The following is an 18,802-nucleotide window of genomic DNA, read 5'->3' as shown; positions in this document are numbered from 1 at the left end:
ATATTATGCTGCTAGTATCGATAGAACGATAATTATTATACTTGTTACTCTTATTATTTTCAATCTAACTCAAATTATTAGCAATATTATCTGCTAGTATCGATAGAACGATAATTATTAATCATATTACTCTTATCATTTTCAATCTAACTCAAGTTATTAGCCATATTATGCTGCTAGTATCGATAGAACGATAATTATTATACTTATTACTCTTACTATTTTCAACCTAACTTAAGTTATTAGCAATAGTATGCTGCTGTTATCGATAGAACGATAATTATGAGACAAATTAGTGATACTACTATCAATCTAACTTAAATTATTAGCCATATTATGCTGCTAGTATCGTTAGACCGATAATTATTATACTTATTACTCTTATTATTTTCAATCTAACTCAAATTATTAGGCATATTATGCTACTACTATCGATAGAACGATAATTATTAAACTTATTACTCTTATCGTTTTCAATCTAACTCAAATTTTTAGCCATATTATGCTGCTAGTATCGATAGAACGGTAATTATTATACTTGTTACTCTTATTATTTTCAATCTAATTTAAATTATTAGCCATATTATGCAGCTAGTATCGATAGAACGATAATTATTAAACTTATGACTCTTATCAGTTTCAATCTAACTCAAATTATTAGGCAATTATGCTGCTACTATCGATAGAACGATAATTATTATACTTATTACTCTTACTATTTTCAACCTAACTTAAGTTATTAGCAATAGTATGCTGCTGTTATCGATAGAACGATAATTATGAGACAAATTAGTGATACTACTATCAATCTAACTTAAATTATTAGCCATATTATGCTGCTAGTATCGTTAGACCGATAATTATTATACTTATTACTCTTATTATTTTCAATCTAACTCAAATTATTAGGCATATTATGCTACTACTATCGATAGAACGATAATTATAAAACTTATTACTCTTATCGTTTTCAATCTAACTCAAATTTTTAGCCATATTATGCTGCTAGTATCGATAGAACGACAATTATTATACTTGTTACTCTTATTATTTCCAATCTAAATCAAATTATTAGCCATATTATGCTGCTAGTATCGATAGAACGATAATTATTATACTTTTTACTCTTATTATTTTCAATCTAAGTAATATAATTAGCCATATTATGTTGCTAGTATCGATAGAACGATAATTATTATACTTATCAGTCTTATTGTTTTCAGTCTAACTAATACAGATAGAGCGATAATTATTATACTTATTACTCTTATTATTTTCAATCTAACTCAAATTATTAGGCATATTATGCTGCTACTATCGATAGAACAATAATATTATATATATTACTCTTATTATGTTCAATCTAACTCAAGTTATTAGCCATATTATGCTGCTAGTATCGATAGAACGATAATTATTACACTTGTTGCTCTTATTATTTTCAATCTAAATCAAATTATTAGGCATATTATGCTGCTAGTATCGATAGAACAATAACTATTATATATATCACTCTTATTATTTTCAATCTAACTTATATTGTTAGCCATAATATGCTGCTAGTATCGATAGAACGATAATTATTACACTTGTTACTCTTATTATTTTCAATCTAAGTAATATAATTAGCCATATTATGTTGCTAGTATCGATAGAACGATAATTATTATACTTATCACCATTATTATTTTCAGTCTAACTAATACAGATAGAGCGATAATTATTATACTTACTACTCTTATTATTTTCAATCTAACTCAAATTATTAGGCGTATTATGCTGTTACTATCGATAGAACGATAATTATTATACATATTGCTCTTATTATTTTCAATCTAACTCAAATTATTAGGCATATTATGCTGCTAGTATCGATAGAACGATAATTATTAAACTTATTACTCTTATCCTTTTCAATCTAACTCAAATTTTTAGCCATATTATGCTGCTAGTATCGACAGAACGATAATTATTACACTTGTTGCTCTTATTATTTTCAATCTAAATCAAATTATTAGGCATATTATGCTGCTAGTATCGATAGAACGATAATTATTAAACTTATTACTCTTATCGTTTTCAATCTAACTCAAATTTTTAGCCATATTATGAGCTATTATCGATAGAACGATAATTATTAAACTTTATACTCTTATAATTTTCAATCTAACTTAACTTGTTATCCATATTATGCTGCTAGTATCGAAAGAAGGATAATTATTATACTTGTTGCTCTTACTATTTTCAATCTAACTCAAATTATTTGGCTTATTATGCTGCTACTATCGATAGAACGATAATTATTATACTTATTACTCTTATTATTTTCAATCTAACTCAAATTATTAGGCATATTATGCTGCTACTATCGATAGAACACTAATTATTATATATATTACTCTTATTATTTTCAATCTAACTTAAATTGTTAGCCATATTATGCTGCTAGTATCGATAGAACGATAATTATTACACTTGTTACTCTTATTATTTTCAATCTAAATCAAATTATTAGCCATATTATGCTGCTAGTATCGATAGAACGATAATTTTTAAACTTATCGCTCTTATCATTTTCAATCTAACTCAAATTAATAGGCATATTATGCTGCTACTATCGATAGAACGATAATTATTATACATATTACTCTTATTATGTTCAATCTAACTCAAATTATTAGGCATATTATGCAGCTAGTATCGATAGAACGATAATTATTAAACTTATGACTGTTATCAGTTTCAATCTAACTCAAATTATTAGGCATATTATGCTGCTACTATCGATAGAACAATAATTATTATATATATTGCTCTTATTATTTTCAGTCTAGCTTAAATTGTTAGCCATATTATGCTGCTAGTATCGATAGAACGATAATTATTACACTTGTTACTCTTACTATTTTCAATCTAACTCAAATTATTTGGCTTATTATGCTGCTACTATCGATAGAACGATAATTATTATACTTATTACTCTTATTATTTTCAATCTAACTCAAATTATTAGGCATATTATGCTGCTACTATCGATAGAACACTAATTATTATATATATTACTCTTATTATTTTCAATCTAACTCAAATTTTTAGCCATATTATGCTGCTAGTATCGATAGAACGATAATTATTATACTTATTACTCTTATTATTTTCAATCTAAGTAATACAATTAGCCACATTATGTTGCTAGTATCGATAGGACGATAATTATTATACTTGTTACTCTTATTATTTTTAATCTAACTCAAATTATTAGCCATATTATGCTGCTAGTATCGATAGAACGATAATTATTAAACTTATCGCTCTTATCATTTTCAAACTAACTTAAATTACTAGCCATATTATGCTGCTATTATCGATAGAACGATAATTATTAAACATTCTAATCCTATATTTTTCAATCTAACTCAAATTTTTAGGCATATTATGCAGCTAGTATCGATAGAACGATAATTATTATACTTGTTACTCTTATTATTTTCAATCTAAATCAAATTTTTAGCCATATTATGGTGCTAGTATCGATAGAACGATAATTATTATACTTGTTACTCTTATTATTTTCAATCTAAATCAAATTATTAGGCATATTATGCTGCTAGCATCGATAGAACGATAATTATTAAACTTATAACTCTTATAATTTTCAATCTAACCTAAATTGTTATCCATGTTATGCTGCTAGTATCGATAGAACGATAATTATTATACTTATTGCTCTTATTATTTTCAATCTAACTCAAATTATTTGGCTTATTATGCTGCTACTATCGATAGAACGATAATTATTAAACTTTTTACTCTTATAATTTTCAATCTAACTCAAATTTTTAGCCATATTATGGTGCTAGTATCGATAGAACGATAATTATTATACTTGTTACTCTTATTATTTTCAATCTAAATCAAATTATTAGCCATATTATGCTGCTATTATCGATAGAACGATAATTAAAAACTTTTTACTCTTATAATTTTCAATCTAACTCAAATTTTTAGCCATATTATGCTGCTAGTATCGATAGAACGATAATTATTATACTTGTTACTCATATTATTTTCAATCTAAATCAAATTATTAGGCATGTTATGCTGCTAGTATCGATAGAACGATAATTATTACACTTATAACTCTTATCGTTTTCAATCTAACTCAAATTTTTAGCCATATTATGCTGCTAGTATCGATAGAACAATAACTATTATATATATTACTCTTATTATTTTCAATCTAACTTAAATTGTTAGCCATAATATGCTGCTAGTATCGACAGAACGATAATTATTAAACTTATGACTCTCATCAGTTTCAATCTAACTCAAATTATTAGGCATATTATGCTGCTACTATCGATAGAACAATAATTATTATATATATTACTCTTATTATTTTCAATCTAACTTAAATTGTTAGCCATATTATGCTGCTAGTATCGATAGAACAATAACTATTATATATATTACTCTTATTATTTTCAATCTAACTCAAATTATTAGGCATATTATGCTGCTACTATCGATGGAACAATAATTATTATATATATTACTCTTATTATGTTCAATCTAACTCAAGTTATTAGCCATATTATGCTGCTAGTATCGATAGAACGATAATTATTATACATATTATGTAACGGAAAAATACCAGGATAGGGGGATTGATCGAAGAAAAAAACTCTAATATTATACTTGGAAAGAAAAATCTCTTTATTCTTTAATATTTTAAATAAATGAGACTAAATAAAGTACGTTTAACAATTTACAAAACAGCGAAATATAAACTACGAAATTTATCGTGGTGCGAGACGAACTCAGAGTATTTATCGCGTCGATGCTACGAAAAGGAATGATAATCCGCTACGCTCGCGAGGCCTCGATACCTGGGCCTCCCCACTCCTTCTCCCTCGTTATCGCGACTCGCGCCTTCGCTCGGCCGAGCGGCCCCGGTTCGCCTTCGAAAAAGCTTGCCGTGCTCGCGGACCTGAATATTTTTTGGAAAAGCGCTCACGCTTTTCCCCTTTGGTCTCCCGGGCCTAGATCGCTGTTTCCAGCGACCTTACCCGTGGGCCTGCGACAGGGTGCTAACCTTTTGGTCTTGCAACCCTATGCGCGAAGCCAGCGAGAATATTTAATTGCAACAAACGAAATGCAAAACAAAACATTGAACACTACTAAATAAACGGATAAAACGCCTCTCGCCCCTCTCGCACCACACCGCGGTTCAATGGAGCCGCAATATCCTCCACCTCGTACAAAATCACGGATTTTGTACTTCACGAACACTTAACAATTTAATGAGTTTATGTATCGGCCGCGTAAAATCGCCTCGTGATGTGTGGATCTTCGCCACTCTAACTACACCGTCGGATCCAGGATATGTTTGTATAATAGTCCCTCTTTTCCACTCGTTGCGTGGTGACTGTGTGTCCGCTATGAGTACTAGATCACCTCTGCCTAAAGTATTCCCTTCTCTCATCCACTTAGGTCGTCCGATGATAGACGGTAGGTACTCTCGTAACCAACGCCTCCAGAAGCAGTCAGCAAAGTGTTGAGCCAATTTCCACTGTTTTCTTAAGCATACGGTCTGCTTCTCATAATTTCCCAGCTTTATGCTTCCGGACGATGTTCCAATTAAAAAATGATTAGGAGTGAGAGCTTCGTGATCTCGCGGATCTACGGGCACATGTGTTAACGGTCGTGAGTTCACCGAATGCTCCACTTCGGTCAATAACGTGTACAGGACTTCTTCTGTAGGAGCTTGTTCGCGTAAAACCACGTGTAGCGCAGTTTTCACGGATCTAATTAGGCGTTCCCACGCCCCACCCATATGTGGTGCGTCCGGAGGAATGAATTTCGATTCTATTCGTTGTGTCAGCGCATATTCTCGTTGCTTCTCTTTATCTATTTCCGCGATAGCTTCTTTAAGTTCTTTACTAGCACCTCTAAAATTTGTGCCGTTGTCACTATATACCGTGACAGGAAGACCTCTGCGCGAAACCAACCTCTGTAAAGCCATAATAGCGGAACTCGCGCTTAAGGTATGCGCTAACTCCAAATGAATAGCCCGCGTAGTGAGGCAGGTAAATAGAACACCCCAGCGTTTTTCCCTACGTCGACCAATTTTTACGAACATAGGACCAAAATAGTCAACTCCGCAGTGACTGAAGGGTCTCTGCCTGTACGCCAATCGTCCCTCCGGTAGGGTTGACATGATAGGAGCCTGAGGTTTAGCACGCTGCAAGCGACATACTAGGCATTTAGCGACCAACGAGCGTAAGATCTTTCTTAAACCTATTATGAAATAGGTTTGATGTAGTTCGTTGACGACAGCCGCATTATTTGCGTGATAGAAACGCCGATGGTAATCTGTTATAAGCAATTTAGTCGCTGGATGCTTGCCTTCGAGGATTATCGGGAAATTATTAAATTCGTCCTCATGAATCTTTGTTACTCGACCGGTTGCTCTTAAGATTCCGTGTTCATCGATATGAGGCCGCAAATTAGCTATCTTGCTAGTTTTCTTTAACTCTTTGTTACACCTGATAGCGGTCATTTCCTCATGAAAGCAATCAGCCTGAATTATGCGATACCAATATCGTTCAGCCGTGGAAATGCTTGTCACTGAGGGCAGTTCACGAGTTCGACCTTTCCAACGACTTATGACCGACTGTATGCGCCTAGCCACGATTAATAATCCTTGCCATCCAAGAAGTCTTAGCGCTAACGGAAAGGTAGGTAATTGGTACGACTCGGTAAAGTATACGAACGCTTTGCGCATTTCCATTTCGTCTATCGTTTTCTTCTTCACCTCATCGAGCGGTTTCTCCACCGGCCATTCACTTTCCGATTTCCGTAAAAATTCGGGCCCCAAGTTCCAAACGTTAGGTTCCTCGGAAGCTCTGTTATTCCAACGCGTCGCGATATCCGCCGGGTTCTGGCTGGACGGAACCCAGCGCCACTCACAGGTTTCGGAAATCTCGCCAATTTGCCCCAGACGATGAGCAACAAATACCTGACGCATTCGATGTTCTCCTTTGATCCATCTTAAAACAGTAACGGAATCGGACCACAAAAACCGTTGGTGAAATTTAATATCAAGCTCTTCCGTAATAGTTTTAGCTAATCGTGCTGCAAGTAACGCAGCTTGCAATTCCAATCGTGGAACGGAGAGCGGTTTCAGGGGGGCTACTCTTGATTTGGCCATAATTAAATTTACGCTTGCTACAGAGCCTTCGGTAGTTATTCTAATGTATGCTACAGCAGCGTACGCCTCCAAACTTGCGTCACAGAACACATGGAGCTGTGCTGTTGCGAGATCGGAGGTTGTTGGTACTAAACAGCGCGGAATACGACTTTGATTTATCAATCGCAGCGTTCGCAACCACGCTAACCAACCGACATTTTCTTCATCTCTTAACGGATCATCCCAACCAATTCCACTACGCCAGATTTGCTGCATTAAAATTTTGGACTTTATCGTGAAGGGTACCAGAAATCCTAGCGGGTCAAAGATCGACATAATGACACGAAGATACTCGCGCTTCGTCGGTTTCCTGCTTCCGCGTATCACCTCCGCGGGAACTTTGTTCATGTCGATTTTGAATCCCAACTCATCTAATTTCGTGTCCCAATAGAGGCCTAACACCTTTTCTCCACCTCGGTCACAGAGCTTCAACTCTCCTTCGTCTTTTGCAGGTTCCCTACCAGCTGCCGCCACTACAGTGGTATCGTTGCTTGCCCAGCCATGCATTTCGAAGTTGGCACGGGCATTTATTCTAGTGACATCTCGAACTAAATGTATTAAATCTTGTGCTGATTTCTGGCTAACTAAATAATCATCCATATAACTATTCATTGTAATACTCCTACACGCATCCGGATGTGAATGAGCATAATCTTCAGCGTTTTTATTCTTAATATATATCGCACTGGTCGGCGACGACTTGGCGCCAAAAATTAACGAAGACATAACGAAAATTTCCGGTTCTTTCTTACGATCATGTCCGCGCCACAAGAATCGTTGCGCGTCACGATCCTCTTTTCTAATTTTAAGACGCAAAAACATATCCTTTATATCGGCCTTACACGCAACCGCATATTGTCGAAAACGCAATAGCACACCCGGCAGTGGTTTCAATAAGTCTGGACCGGACTCAAGCTGGTCATACAAGCTAATACCGGCAGTCTTAGCTGCGGCATCAAAAACTATTCTCAGCTTTCCTGGCTTATTAACGTTCTGCACTCCAAAATGTGGGAGGTACCAGACGCGTCTATTTTGCGTCTCCCTTTCAACCTTTTCGGCATACCCATTGAAAAAAAATCGTCCCATTTCCTTATAATATAACGCAGCATATCCTGGATTCCGATCCAATTTTTTCTCCAACATAAATAACCTTTTCCTTGCAGTGGTAATACTGTCAATCTCCGGCACACCATTCGGGTTCCATAATAACCCTGTCTCCCACGCATTACCTATAAAATGGCTCGTATCCTTTAACGTAGCTAGAGCATGATCATGCCCAGTTTTAGGTTTTGTATCCACACGAACACCAAAATCATCTAACTGAAAATAAAGCTTAATTAACTTATCAAGTGTTACTGGGTTACCTTCATCTTCGGTACTTGAGTCGTCTTCTCCGTCTTTTAAACACGCGACCGAGGCTTTATCAGCTCCTGAATGCGTATTTACTATACCGTGTAAAGTCCAACCTAAAAGAGATCGTGATAGTGCAAGGTCGTAACCTTTCACTTCTTGTAACTCGCGGGTCACTATCAATGGCCAATTATCTTGTCCTAAAAGTAACTGAGGTCGCGCCTGCTTATAAGGGATCAAGTCCACTAGATTTGTTTTTCTAACGTGTTCCACAACATGATCGGGAAGAGATTGGCTGGGAAGGTTTAACTCCGGTACTGCTGTCATATGTTTGACCAAATAGGGAACAGACGAACCTCGGACTGAAACACTAACCTTTTCGCTGCTTACGATGACTGCATCACGATCGTTTAGTCCCTTTAAAGCAATATTCACCTTCGTACCTCTTACCCCTATTGACCGTGTCAATTTTCTATCGATTAGAGTGATCGTCGATCCTTCATCGAGCAATGCATAAGTATCTGCTGCACCCATGGAGCTCGATACGCGTACAGGTATTATTTTTAGTAAGGTGCATGTCGCGTCCAGTCAAGTCTCCTTACTGGTACCAGCCGTCGAGGTCGTAGCTACCTGTACCTGTGCCTTACTCGCGGCACTTTTGTTTCTTCCATCAGAATTTGAAGCTGACCTTATGACATGCAGGAGCTTATGATGTCGCGCATGGCATATTGCACACTTCTCAGCTCTGCAATTATCTCTGACATGACCAGTTTTTAGGCAATTAAAGCACAATCTCAATTTTCGCACTAATTGCCAGCGGAGTTCTACCGGTTCTCTCAAAAAACGCGTACAAACCGCAGAAGTATGGTTTAACTTCCGACAAAACGCGCAACCCGTCCGAAATTGACGCGAATCGACCACATTTTGTTGACCAACCGCATCATGCACTATCGTTAGCGAGGTAGAAGCCTTGAGGTAACGCGTTCTTTTTACAGATGCTCTACCACTAACTCCAGCAACTTGCACAGCTGATTCCAAATTAAGGAGGCCAGCCGATACAGCTAGTTCCGCCTCCTGGAACATGAAGTCAGCCAATTTTTCTAAATTCGTCTTCTCTACAGGCGTCTCCACCGCATATCTATTATATGCATATTTCAAGGCCAATGGTAGTTTGCTCGCCACACATTTTAGTAGATCGAAACTATGTAGGTAACCGGTGAGATCTAGGGCCTTAAACGCGGTGACAGCATTACTTAATTTCGAAGCGAACTGTGTAATGTTAATTTTTCCTGACTCTAAATGCGGTAACTCCTTTATTTGTGCCGACACTCTTTTAGCAACCACATATTTATTTCCAAAATGTAGCTCAAGTGTGCGCATAACCTCCTTCGCATTCCTCGTCGTAGCTAAAAGTACGCTCACAACTTCCCGAGCTTCGCCCTTTAAAGCTTCAAATAATCGAGCAATGTTTTCTCGCTCACTAAAACCGCCGAGATCCGATGTCAACTCATATGCTTCTTTAAAATGTAACCATTCAACCGGATCACCGGAGAAGGTCGGTAAGCTTTTAGCGGAAGTTAGTCGATTAACGAGACGAGAACTCCCATCGCTCATCGAAGACTCACGTACGGCTACTAGGGTTTTTTCGATGGCCTCCGCTATTCGGACAGCCGGGTCAAGAGTAAATTGTGCACTTGTACTCGACCTCTCTTGCGTAGATGCGTTGGGAGGCAAAATTATTTCCTCTTCATCTATGGCAGCGGTAGTGTCAGACAGATCCCGTATAACTGCCAATTGAGCGTCTCTCGACGAATCATTAATGGTTTCTTGTCTGTCTTCTACACGTAAGCTAGGCGTATTTTGATCACTGGGGTTCCCGCTCGGTCCCGGAACAGGCGATTGCAAAATCGTGTAGGAAATTGCGGCGCGCGAAAGCTCAGGGACAGGCGCCACTCTTTCTGTTCTGTCTACGCGAGCCCTTTTTCCTCTCGGAGCCCCCGACTTATCACCAGCGGCTGAGGGAGCCTTTTTCCTCTTATAAGTCATGATCCGTAATTATAATTAAGTCAATTCCAATACAACTTTAAACGAAAACGAATGCTCCCCTATCCTGTAATTCCTCGGAAATATGTCCCGGGTTTCGGCACCAAAAAATATTGTAACGGAAAAATACCAGGATAGGGGGATTGATCGAAGAAAAAAACTCTAATATTATACTTGGAAAGAAAAATCTCTTTATTCTTTAATATTTTAAATAAATGAGACTAAATAAAGTACGTTTAACAATTTACAAAACAGCGAACTATAAACTACGAAATTTATCGTGGTGCGAGACGAACTCAGAGTATTTATCGCGTCGATGCTACGAAAAGGAATGATAATCCGCTACGCTCGCGAGGCCTCGATACCTGGGCCTCCCCACTCCTTCTCCCTCGTTATCGCGACTCGCGCCTTCGCTCGGCCGAGCGGCCCCGGTTCGCCTTCGAAAAAGCTTGCCGGGCTCGCGGACCTGAATATTTTTTGGAAAAGCGCTCACGCTTTTCCCTTTGGTCTCCCGGGCCTAGATCGCTGTTTCCAGCGACCTTACCCGTGGGCCTGCGACAGGGTGCTAACCTTTTGGTCTTGCAACCCTATGCGCGAAGCCAGCGAGAATATTTAATTGCAACAAACGAAATGCAAAACAAAACATTGAACACTACTAAATAAACGGATAATACGCCTCTCGCCCCTCTCGCACCACACTGCGGTTCAATGGAGCCGCAATATATTACTCATATTGTTTTCAATCTAAATCATATTATTAGGCGTATTATGCTACTACTATCGATAGAACGATAATTATTATACATATTGCTCTTATTATTTTCAATCTAACTCAAATTATTTGGCTTATTATGCTGCTACTATCGATAGAACGATAATTATTAAACTTTTTACTCTTATAATTTTCAATCTAACTCAAATTATTAGCCATATTATGCTGCTAGTATCGATAGAGCGATAATTATTATACTTGTTACTCTTATTATTTTCAATCTAAATCAAATTATTAGCCATATTATGCTGCTATTATCGATAGAACGATAATTATTAAACTTTTTACTCTTATAATTTTCAATCTAACTCAAATTTTTAGCCATATTATGCTGCTAGTATCGATAGAACGATAATTATTATACTTGTTACTCTTATTATTTTTAATCTAACTCAAATTATTAGCCATATTATGCTGCTAGTATCGATAGAACGATGATTATTAAACTTATCGCTCTTGCCATCTTCAAAATAACTTAAATTATTAGCCATATTATGCTGCTATTATCGATAGAACGATAATCATTATACTTGTTACTCATATTATTTTCAATCTAAATCAAATTATTAGGCACGTTATGCTGCTAGTATCGATAGAACGATAATTATTACACTTATAACTCTTATCGTTTTCAATCTAACTCAAATTTTTAGCCATATTATGCTGCTAGTATCGATAGAACAATAACTATTATATATATTACTCTTATTATTTTCAATCTAACTTAAATTGTTAGCCATAATATGCTGCTAGTATCGACAGAACGATAATTATTAAACTTATGACTCTCATCATTTTCAATCTAACTCAAATTATTAGGCATATTATGCTGCTACTATCGATAGAACAATAATTATTATATATATTACTCTTATTATTTTCAATCTAACTTAAATTGTTAGCCATATTATGCTGCTAGTATCGATAGAACAATAACTATTATATATATTACTCTTATTATTTTCAATCTAAGTAATATAATTAGCCATATTATGCTGCTAGTATCGATAGAACGATAATTATTATACTTATTGCTCATATTATTTTCGATCTAAATCATATTATTAGGCGTATTATGCTGCTACTATCGATAGAACAATAATTATTATACATATTGCTCTTATTATTTTCAATCTAACTCAAATTATTAGGCATATTATGCTGCGAGTATCGATAGAACGATAATTATTAAACTTATTACTCTTATCGTTTTCAATCTAACGCAAATTTGAAGCCATATTATGCTGCTAGTATCGGTAGAACGATAATTATTTTACTTGTTACTCTTATTATTTTCAATCTAATTTAAATTATTAGCCATATTATGCTGCTCGTATCGATAGAACGATAATTATTATACTTGTTACTCTTATTATTTTTAATCTAACTTCAATTATTAGCCATATTATGCTGCTAGTATCGATAGAACGATAATTATTAAACTTATGACTCTTATCATTTTCAATCTAACTCAAATTGTTAGCCATATTATGCTGCTAGTATCGATAGAACAAATAATTATTAAACTTATGACTCTTATCAGTTTCAATCTAACTCAAATTATTAGCAATATTATGCTGCTGTTATCGATTGAACGATAATTATTAGACATATTAGTGTTACTACTATCAATCTAACTTAAATTATTAGCCATATTATGCTGCGAGTATCGATAGAACGATAATTATTATACTTATTACTCTTATTATTTTCAATCTAACTCAAATTATTAGGCATATTATGCTGCTACTATCGATAGAACAATAATTATTATATATATTACTCTTATTATGTTCAATCTAACTCAAGTTATTAGCCATATTATGCTGCAATTATCGATAGAACGATAATTATCAAACTTTTTACTCTTATAATTTTCAATCTAACTTAAATTGTTATCCATATTATGCTGCTGTTATCGATAGAACGATAATTTCATACATATTACTCTTATTATGTTCAATCTAACTCAAATTATTTGGCTTATTATGCTGCTACTATCGATAGATCGATAATTATTATACATATTACTCTTATTATGTTCAATCTAACTCAAATTTTTAGCCATATTATGTTGCTAGTATCGATAGAACGATAATTATTATACTTGTTACTCTTATTATTTTTAATCTAACTCCAATTATTAGCCATATTATGCTGCTTGTATCGATAGAACGATAATTATTATACTTGTTACTCTTATTATTTTCAATCTAAATCAAATTATTAGGCATATTATGCTGCTAGCATCGATAGAACGATAATTATTAAACTTATAACTCTTATAATTTTCAATCTAACCTAAATTGTTATCCATGTTATGCTGCTAGTATCGATAGAACGATAATTATTATACTTATTGCTCTTATTATTTTCAATCTAACTCAAATTATTTGGCTTATTATGCTGCTACTATCGATAGAACGATAATTATTAAACTTTTTACTCTTATAATTTTCAATCTAACTCAAATTTTTAGCCATATTATGGTGCTAGTATCGATAGAACGATAATTATTATACTTGTTACTCTTATTATTTTCAATCTAAATCAAATTATTAGCCATATTATGCTGCTATTATCGATAGAACGATAATTAAAAACTTTTTACTCTTATAATTTTCAATCTAACTCAAATTTTTAGCCATATTATGCTGCTAGTATCGATAGAACGATAATTATTATACTTGTTACTCATATTATTTTCAATCTAAATCAAATTATTAGGCATGTTATGCTGCTAGTATCGATAGAACGATAATTATTACACTTATAACTCTTATCGTTTTCAATCTAACTCAAATTTTTAGCCATATTATGCTGCTAGTATCGATAGAACAATAACTATTATATATATTACTCTTATTATTTTCAATCTAACTTAAATTGTTAGCCATAATATGCTGCTAGTATCGACAGAACGATAATTATTAAACTTATGACTCTCATCAGTTTCAATCTAACTCAAATTATTAGGCATATTATGCTGCTACTATCGATAGAACAATAATTATTATATATATTACTCTTATTATTTTCAATCTAACTTAAATTGTTAGCCATATTATGCTGCTAGTATCGATAGAACAATAACTATTATATATATTACTCTTATTATTTTCAATCTAACTCAAATTATTAGGCATATTATGCTGCTACTATCGATGGAACAATAATTATTATATATATTACTCTTATTATGTTCAATCTAACTCAAGTTATTAGCCATATTATGCTGCTAGTATCGATAGAACGATAATTATTATACATATTATGTAACGGAAAAATACCAGGATAGGGGATTGATCGAAGAAAAAAACTCTAATATTATACTTGGAAAGAAAAATCTCTTTATTCTTTAATATTTTAAATAAATGAGACTAAATAAAGTACGTTTAACAATTTACAAAACAGCGAAATATAAACTACGAAATTTATCGTGGTGCGAGACGAACTCAGAGTATTTATCGCGTCGATGCTACGAAAAGGAATGATAATCCGCTACGCTCGCGAGGCCTCGATACCTGGGCCTCCCCACTCCTTCTCCCTCGTTATCGCGACTCGCGCCTTCGCTCGGCCGAGCGGCCCCGGTTCGCCTTCGAAAAAGCTTGCCGTGCTCGCGGACCTGAATATTTTTTGGAAAAGCGCTCACGCTTTTCCCCTTTGGTCTCCCGGGCCTAGATCGCTGTTTCCAGCGACCTTACCCGTGGGCCTGCGACAGGGTGCTAACCTTTTGGTCTTGCAACCCTATGCGCGAAGCCAGCGAGAATATTTAATTGCAACAAACGAAATGCAAAACAAAACATTGAACACTACTAAATAAACGGATAAAACGCCTCTCGCCCCTCTCGCACCACACCGCGGTTCAATGGAGCCGCAATATCCTCCACCTCGTACAAAATCACGGATTTTGTACTTCACGAACACTTAACAATTTAATGAGTTTATGTATCGGCCGCGTAAAATCGCCTCGTGATGTGTGGATCTTCGCCACTCTAACTACACCGTCGGATCCAGGATATGTTTGTATAATAGTCCCTCTTTTCCACTCGTTGCGTGGTGACTGTGTGTCCGCTATGAGTACTAGATCACCTCTGCCTAAAGTATTCCCTTCTCTCATCCACTTAGGTCGTCCGATGATAGACGGTAGGTACTCTCGTAACCAACGCCTCCAGAAGCAGTCAGCAAAGTGTTGAGCCAATTTCCACTGTTTTCTTAAGCATACGGTCTGCTTCTCATAATTTCCCAGCTTTATGCTTCCGGACGATGTTCCAATTAAAAAATGATTAGGAGTGAGAGCTTCGTGATCTCGCGGATCTACGGGCACATGTGTTAACGGTCGTGAGTTCACCGAATGCTCCACTTCGGTCAATAACGTGTACAGGACTTCTTCTGTAGGAGCTTGTTCGCGTAAAACCACGTGTAGCGCAGTTTTCACGGATCTAATTAGGCGTTCCCACGCCCCACCCATATGTGGTGCGTCCGGAGGAATGAATTTCGATTCTATTCGTTGTGTCAGCGCATATTCTCGTTGCTTCTCTTTATCTATTTCCGCGATAGCTTCTTTAAGTTCTTTACTAGCACCTCTAAAATTTGTGCCGTTGTCACTATATACCGTGACAGGAAGACCTCTGCGCGAAACCAACCTCTGTAAAGCCATAATAGCGGAACTCGCGCTTAAGGTATGCGCTAACTCCAAATGAATAGCCCGCGTAGTGAGGCAGGTAAATAGAACACCCCAGCGTTTTTCCCTACGTCGACCAATTTTTACGAACATAGGACCAAAATAGTCAACTCCGCAGTGACTGAAGGGTCTCTGCCTGTACGCCAATCGTCCCTCCGGTAGGGTTGACATGATAGGAGCCTGAGGTTTAGCACGCTGCAAGCGACATACTAGGCATTTAGCGACCAACGAGCGTAAGATCTTTCTTAAACCTATTATGAAATAGGTTTGATGTAGTTCGTTGACGACAGCCGCATTATTTGCGTGATAGAAACGCCGATGGTAATCTGTTATAAGCAATTTAGTCGCTGGATGCTTGCCTTCGAGGATTATCGGGAAATTATTAAATTCGTCCTCATGAATCTTTGTTACTCGACCGGTTGCTCTTAAGATTCCGTGTTCATCGATATGAGGCCGCAAATTAGCTATCTTGCTAGTTTTCTTTAACTCTTTGTTACACCTGATAGCGGTCATTTCCTCATGAAAGCAATCAGCCTGAATTATGCGATACAATATCGTTCAGCCGTGGAAATGCTTGTCACTGAGGCAGTTCACGAGTTCGACCTTTCCAACGACTTATGACCGACTGTATGCGCCTAGCCACGATTAATAATCCTTGCCATCCAAGAAGTCTTAGCGCTAACGGAAAGGTAGGTAATTGGTACGACTCGGTAAAGTATACGAACGCTTTGCGCATTTCCATTTCGTCTATCGTTTTCTTCTTCACCTCATCGAGCGGTTTCTCCACCGGCCATTCACTTTCCGATTTCCGTAAAAATTCGGGCCCCAAGTTCCAAACGTTAGGTTCCTCGGAAGCTCTGTTATTCCAACGCGTCGCGATATCCGCCGGGTTCTGGCTGGACGGAACCCAGCGCCACTCACAGGTTTCGGAAATCTCGCCAATTTGCCCCAGACGATGAGCAACAAATACCTGACGCATTCGATGTTCTCCTTTGATCCATCTTAAAACAGTAACGGAATCGGACCACAAAAACCGTTGGTGAAATTTAATATCAAGCTCTTCCGTAATAGTTTTAGCTAATCGTGCTGCAAGTAACGCAGCTTGCAATTCCAATCGTGGAACGGAGAGCGGTTTCAGGGGGGCTACTCTTGATTTGGCCATAATTAAATTTACGCTTGCTACAGAGCCTTCGGTAGTTATTCTAATGTATGCTACAGCAGCGTACGCCTCCAAACTTGCGTCACAGAACACATGGAGCTGTGCTGTTGCGAGATCGGAGGTTGTTGGTACTAAACAGCGCGGAATACGACTTTGATTTATCAATCGCAGCGTTCGCAACCACGCTAACCAACCGACATTTTCTTCATCTCTTAACGGATCATCCCAACCAATTCCACTACGCCAGATTTGCTGCATTAAAATTTTGGACTTTATCGTGAAGGGTACCAGAAATCCTAGCGGGTCAAAGATCGACATAATGACACGAAGATACTCGCGCTTCGTCGGTTTCCTGCTTCCGCGTATCACCTCCGCGGGAACTTTGTTCATGTCGATTTTGAATCCCAACTCATCTAATTTCGTGTCCCAATAGAGGCCTAACACCTTTTCTCCACCTCGGTCACAGAGCTTCAACTCTCCTTCGTCTTTTGCAGGTTCCCTACCAGCTGCCGCCACTACAGTGGTATCGTTGCTTGCCCAGCCATGCATTTCGAAGTTGGCACGGGCATTTATTCTAGTGACATCTCGAACTAAATGTATTAAATCTTGTGCTGATTTCTGGCTAACTAAATAATCATCCATATAACTATTCATTGTAATACTCCTACACGCATCCGGATGTGAATGAGCATAATCTTCAGCGTTTTTATTCTTAATATATATCGCACTGGTCGGCGACGACTTGGCGCCAAAAATTAACGAAGACATAACGAAAATTTCCGGTTCTTTCTTACGATCATGTCCGCGCCACAAGAATCGTTGCGCGTCACGATCCTCTTTTCTAATTTTAAGACGCAAAAACATATCCTTTATATCGGCCTTACACGCAACCGCATATTGTCGAAAACGCAATAGCACACCCGGCAGTGGTTTCAATAAGTCTGGACCGGACTCAAGCTGGTCATACAAGCTAATACCGGCAGTCTTAGCTGCGGCATCAAAAACTATTCTCAGCTTTCCTGGCTTATTAACGTTCTGCACTCCAAAATGTGGGAGGTACCAGACGCGTCTATTTTGCGTCTCCCTTTCAACCTTTTCGGCATACCCATTGAAAAAAAATCGTCCCATTTCCTTATAATATAACGCAGCATATCCTGGATTCCGATCCAATTTTTTCTCCAACATAAATAACCTTTTCCTTGCAGTGGTAATACTGTCAATCTCCGGCACACCATTCGGGTTCCATAATAACCCTGTCTCCCACGCATTACCTATAAATGGCTCGTATCCTTTAACGTAGCTAGAGCATGATCATGCCCAGTTTTAGGTTTTGTATCCACACGAACACCAAAATCATCTAACTGAAAATAAAGCTTAATTAACTTATCAAGTGTTACTGGGTTACCTTCATCTTCGGTACTTGAGTCGTCTTCTCCGTCTTTTAAACACGCGACCGAGGCTTTATCAGCTCCTGAATGCGTATTTACTATACCGTGTAAAGTCCAACCTAAAAGAGATCGTGATAGTGCAAGGTCGTAACCT

General features: G+C 36.8%; 3 protein-coding genes across 3 annotated transcripts; all 3 read right to left on the bottom strand.

Moving 5' to 3' along the window:
- Positions 1-5,266: 5,266 nt before the first annotated feature.
- Positions 5,267-9,136, bottom strand: LOC143266403 (uncharacterized). The gene has a single exon (XM_076541962.1). It carries the CDS (start codon positions 9,134-9,136, stop codon positions 5,267-5,269), a length of 3,870 nt encoding a protein of 1,289 aa, XP_076398077.1.
- Positions 9,137-15,318: 6,182 nt separating this feature from the next.
- On the bottom strand, positions 15,319-16,614 carry LOC143266402 (uncharacterized). The gene has a single exon (XM_076541961.1). It carries the CDS (start codon positions 16,612-16,614, stop codon positions 15,319-15,321), a length of 1,296 nt encoding a protein of 431 aa, XP_076398076.1.
- Positions 16,615-16,678: 64 nt separating this feature from the next.
- On the bottom strand, positions 16,679-18,388 carry LOC143266401 (uncharacterized). Its single transcript, XM_076541960.1, has one exon. The coding sequence runs from the start codon at positions 18,386-18,388 to the stop codon at positions 16,679-16,681; it is 1,710 nt and encodes a 569-aa protein (XP_076398075.1).
- Between the last annotated feature and the right edge of the window lie 414 nt (positions 18,389-18,802).

The sequence above is a fragment of the Megachile rotundata genome, unplaced genomic scaffold (genome assembly GCF_050947335.1).
Source record: "Megachile rotundata isolate GNS110a unplaced genomic scaffold, iyMegRotu1 scaffold0568, whole genome shotgun sequence".
NCBI lineage: Eukaryota > Metazoa > Arthropoda > Insecta > Hymenoptera > Megachilidae > Megachile > Megachile rotundata.
Note: the sequence above shows the minus strand (reverse complement) of the source record. Positions and strands in the feature narration are given on the sequence as shown.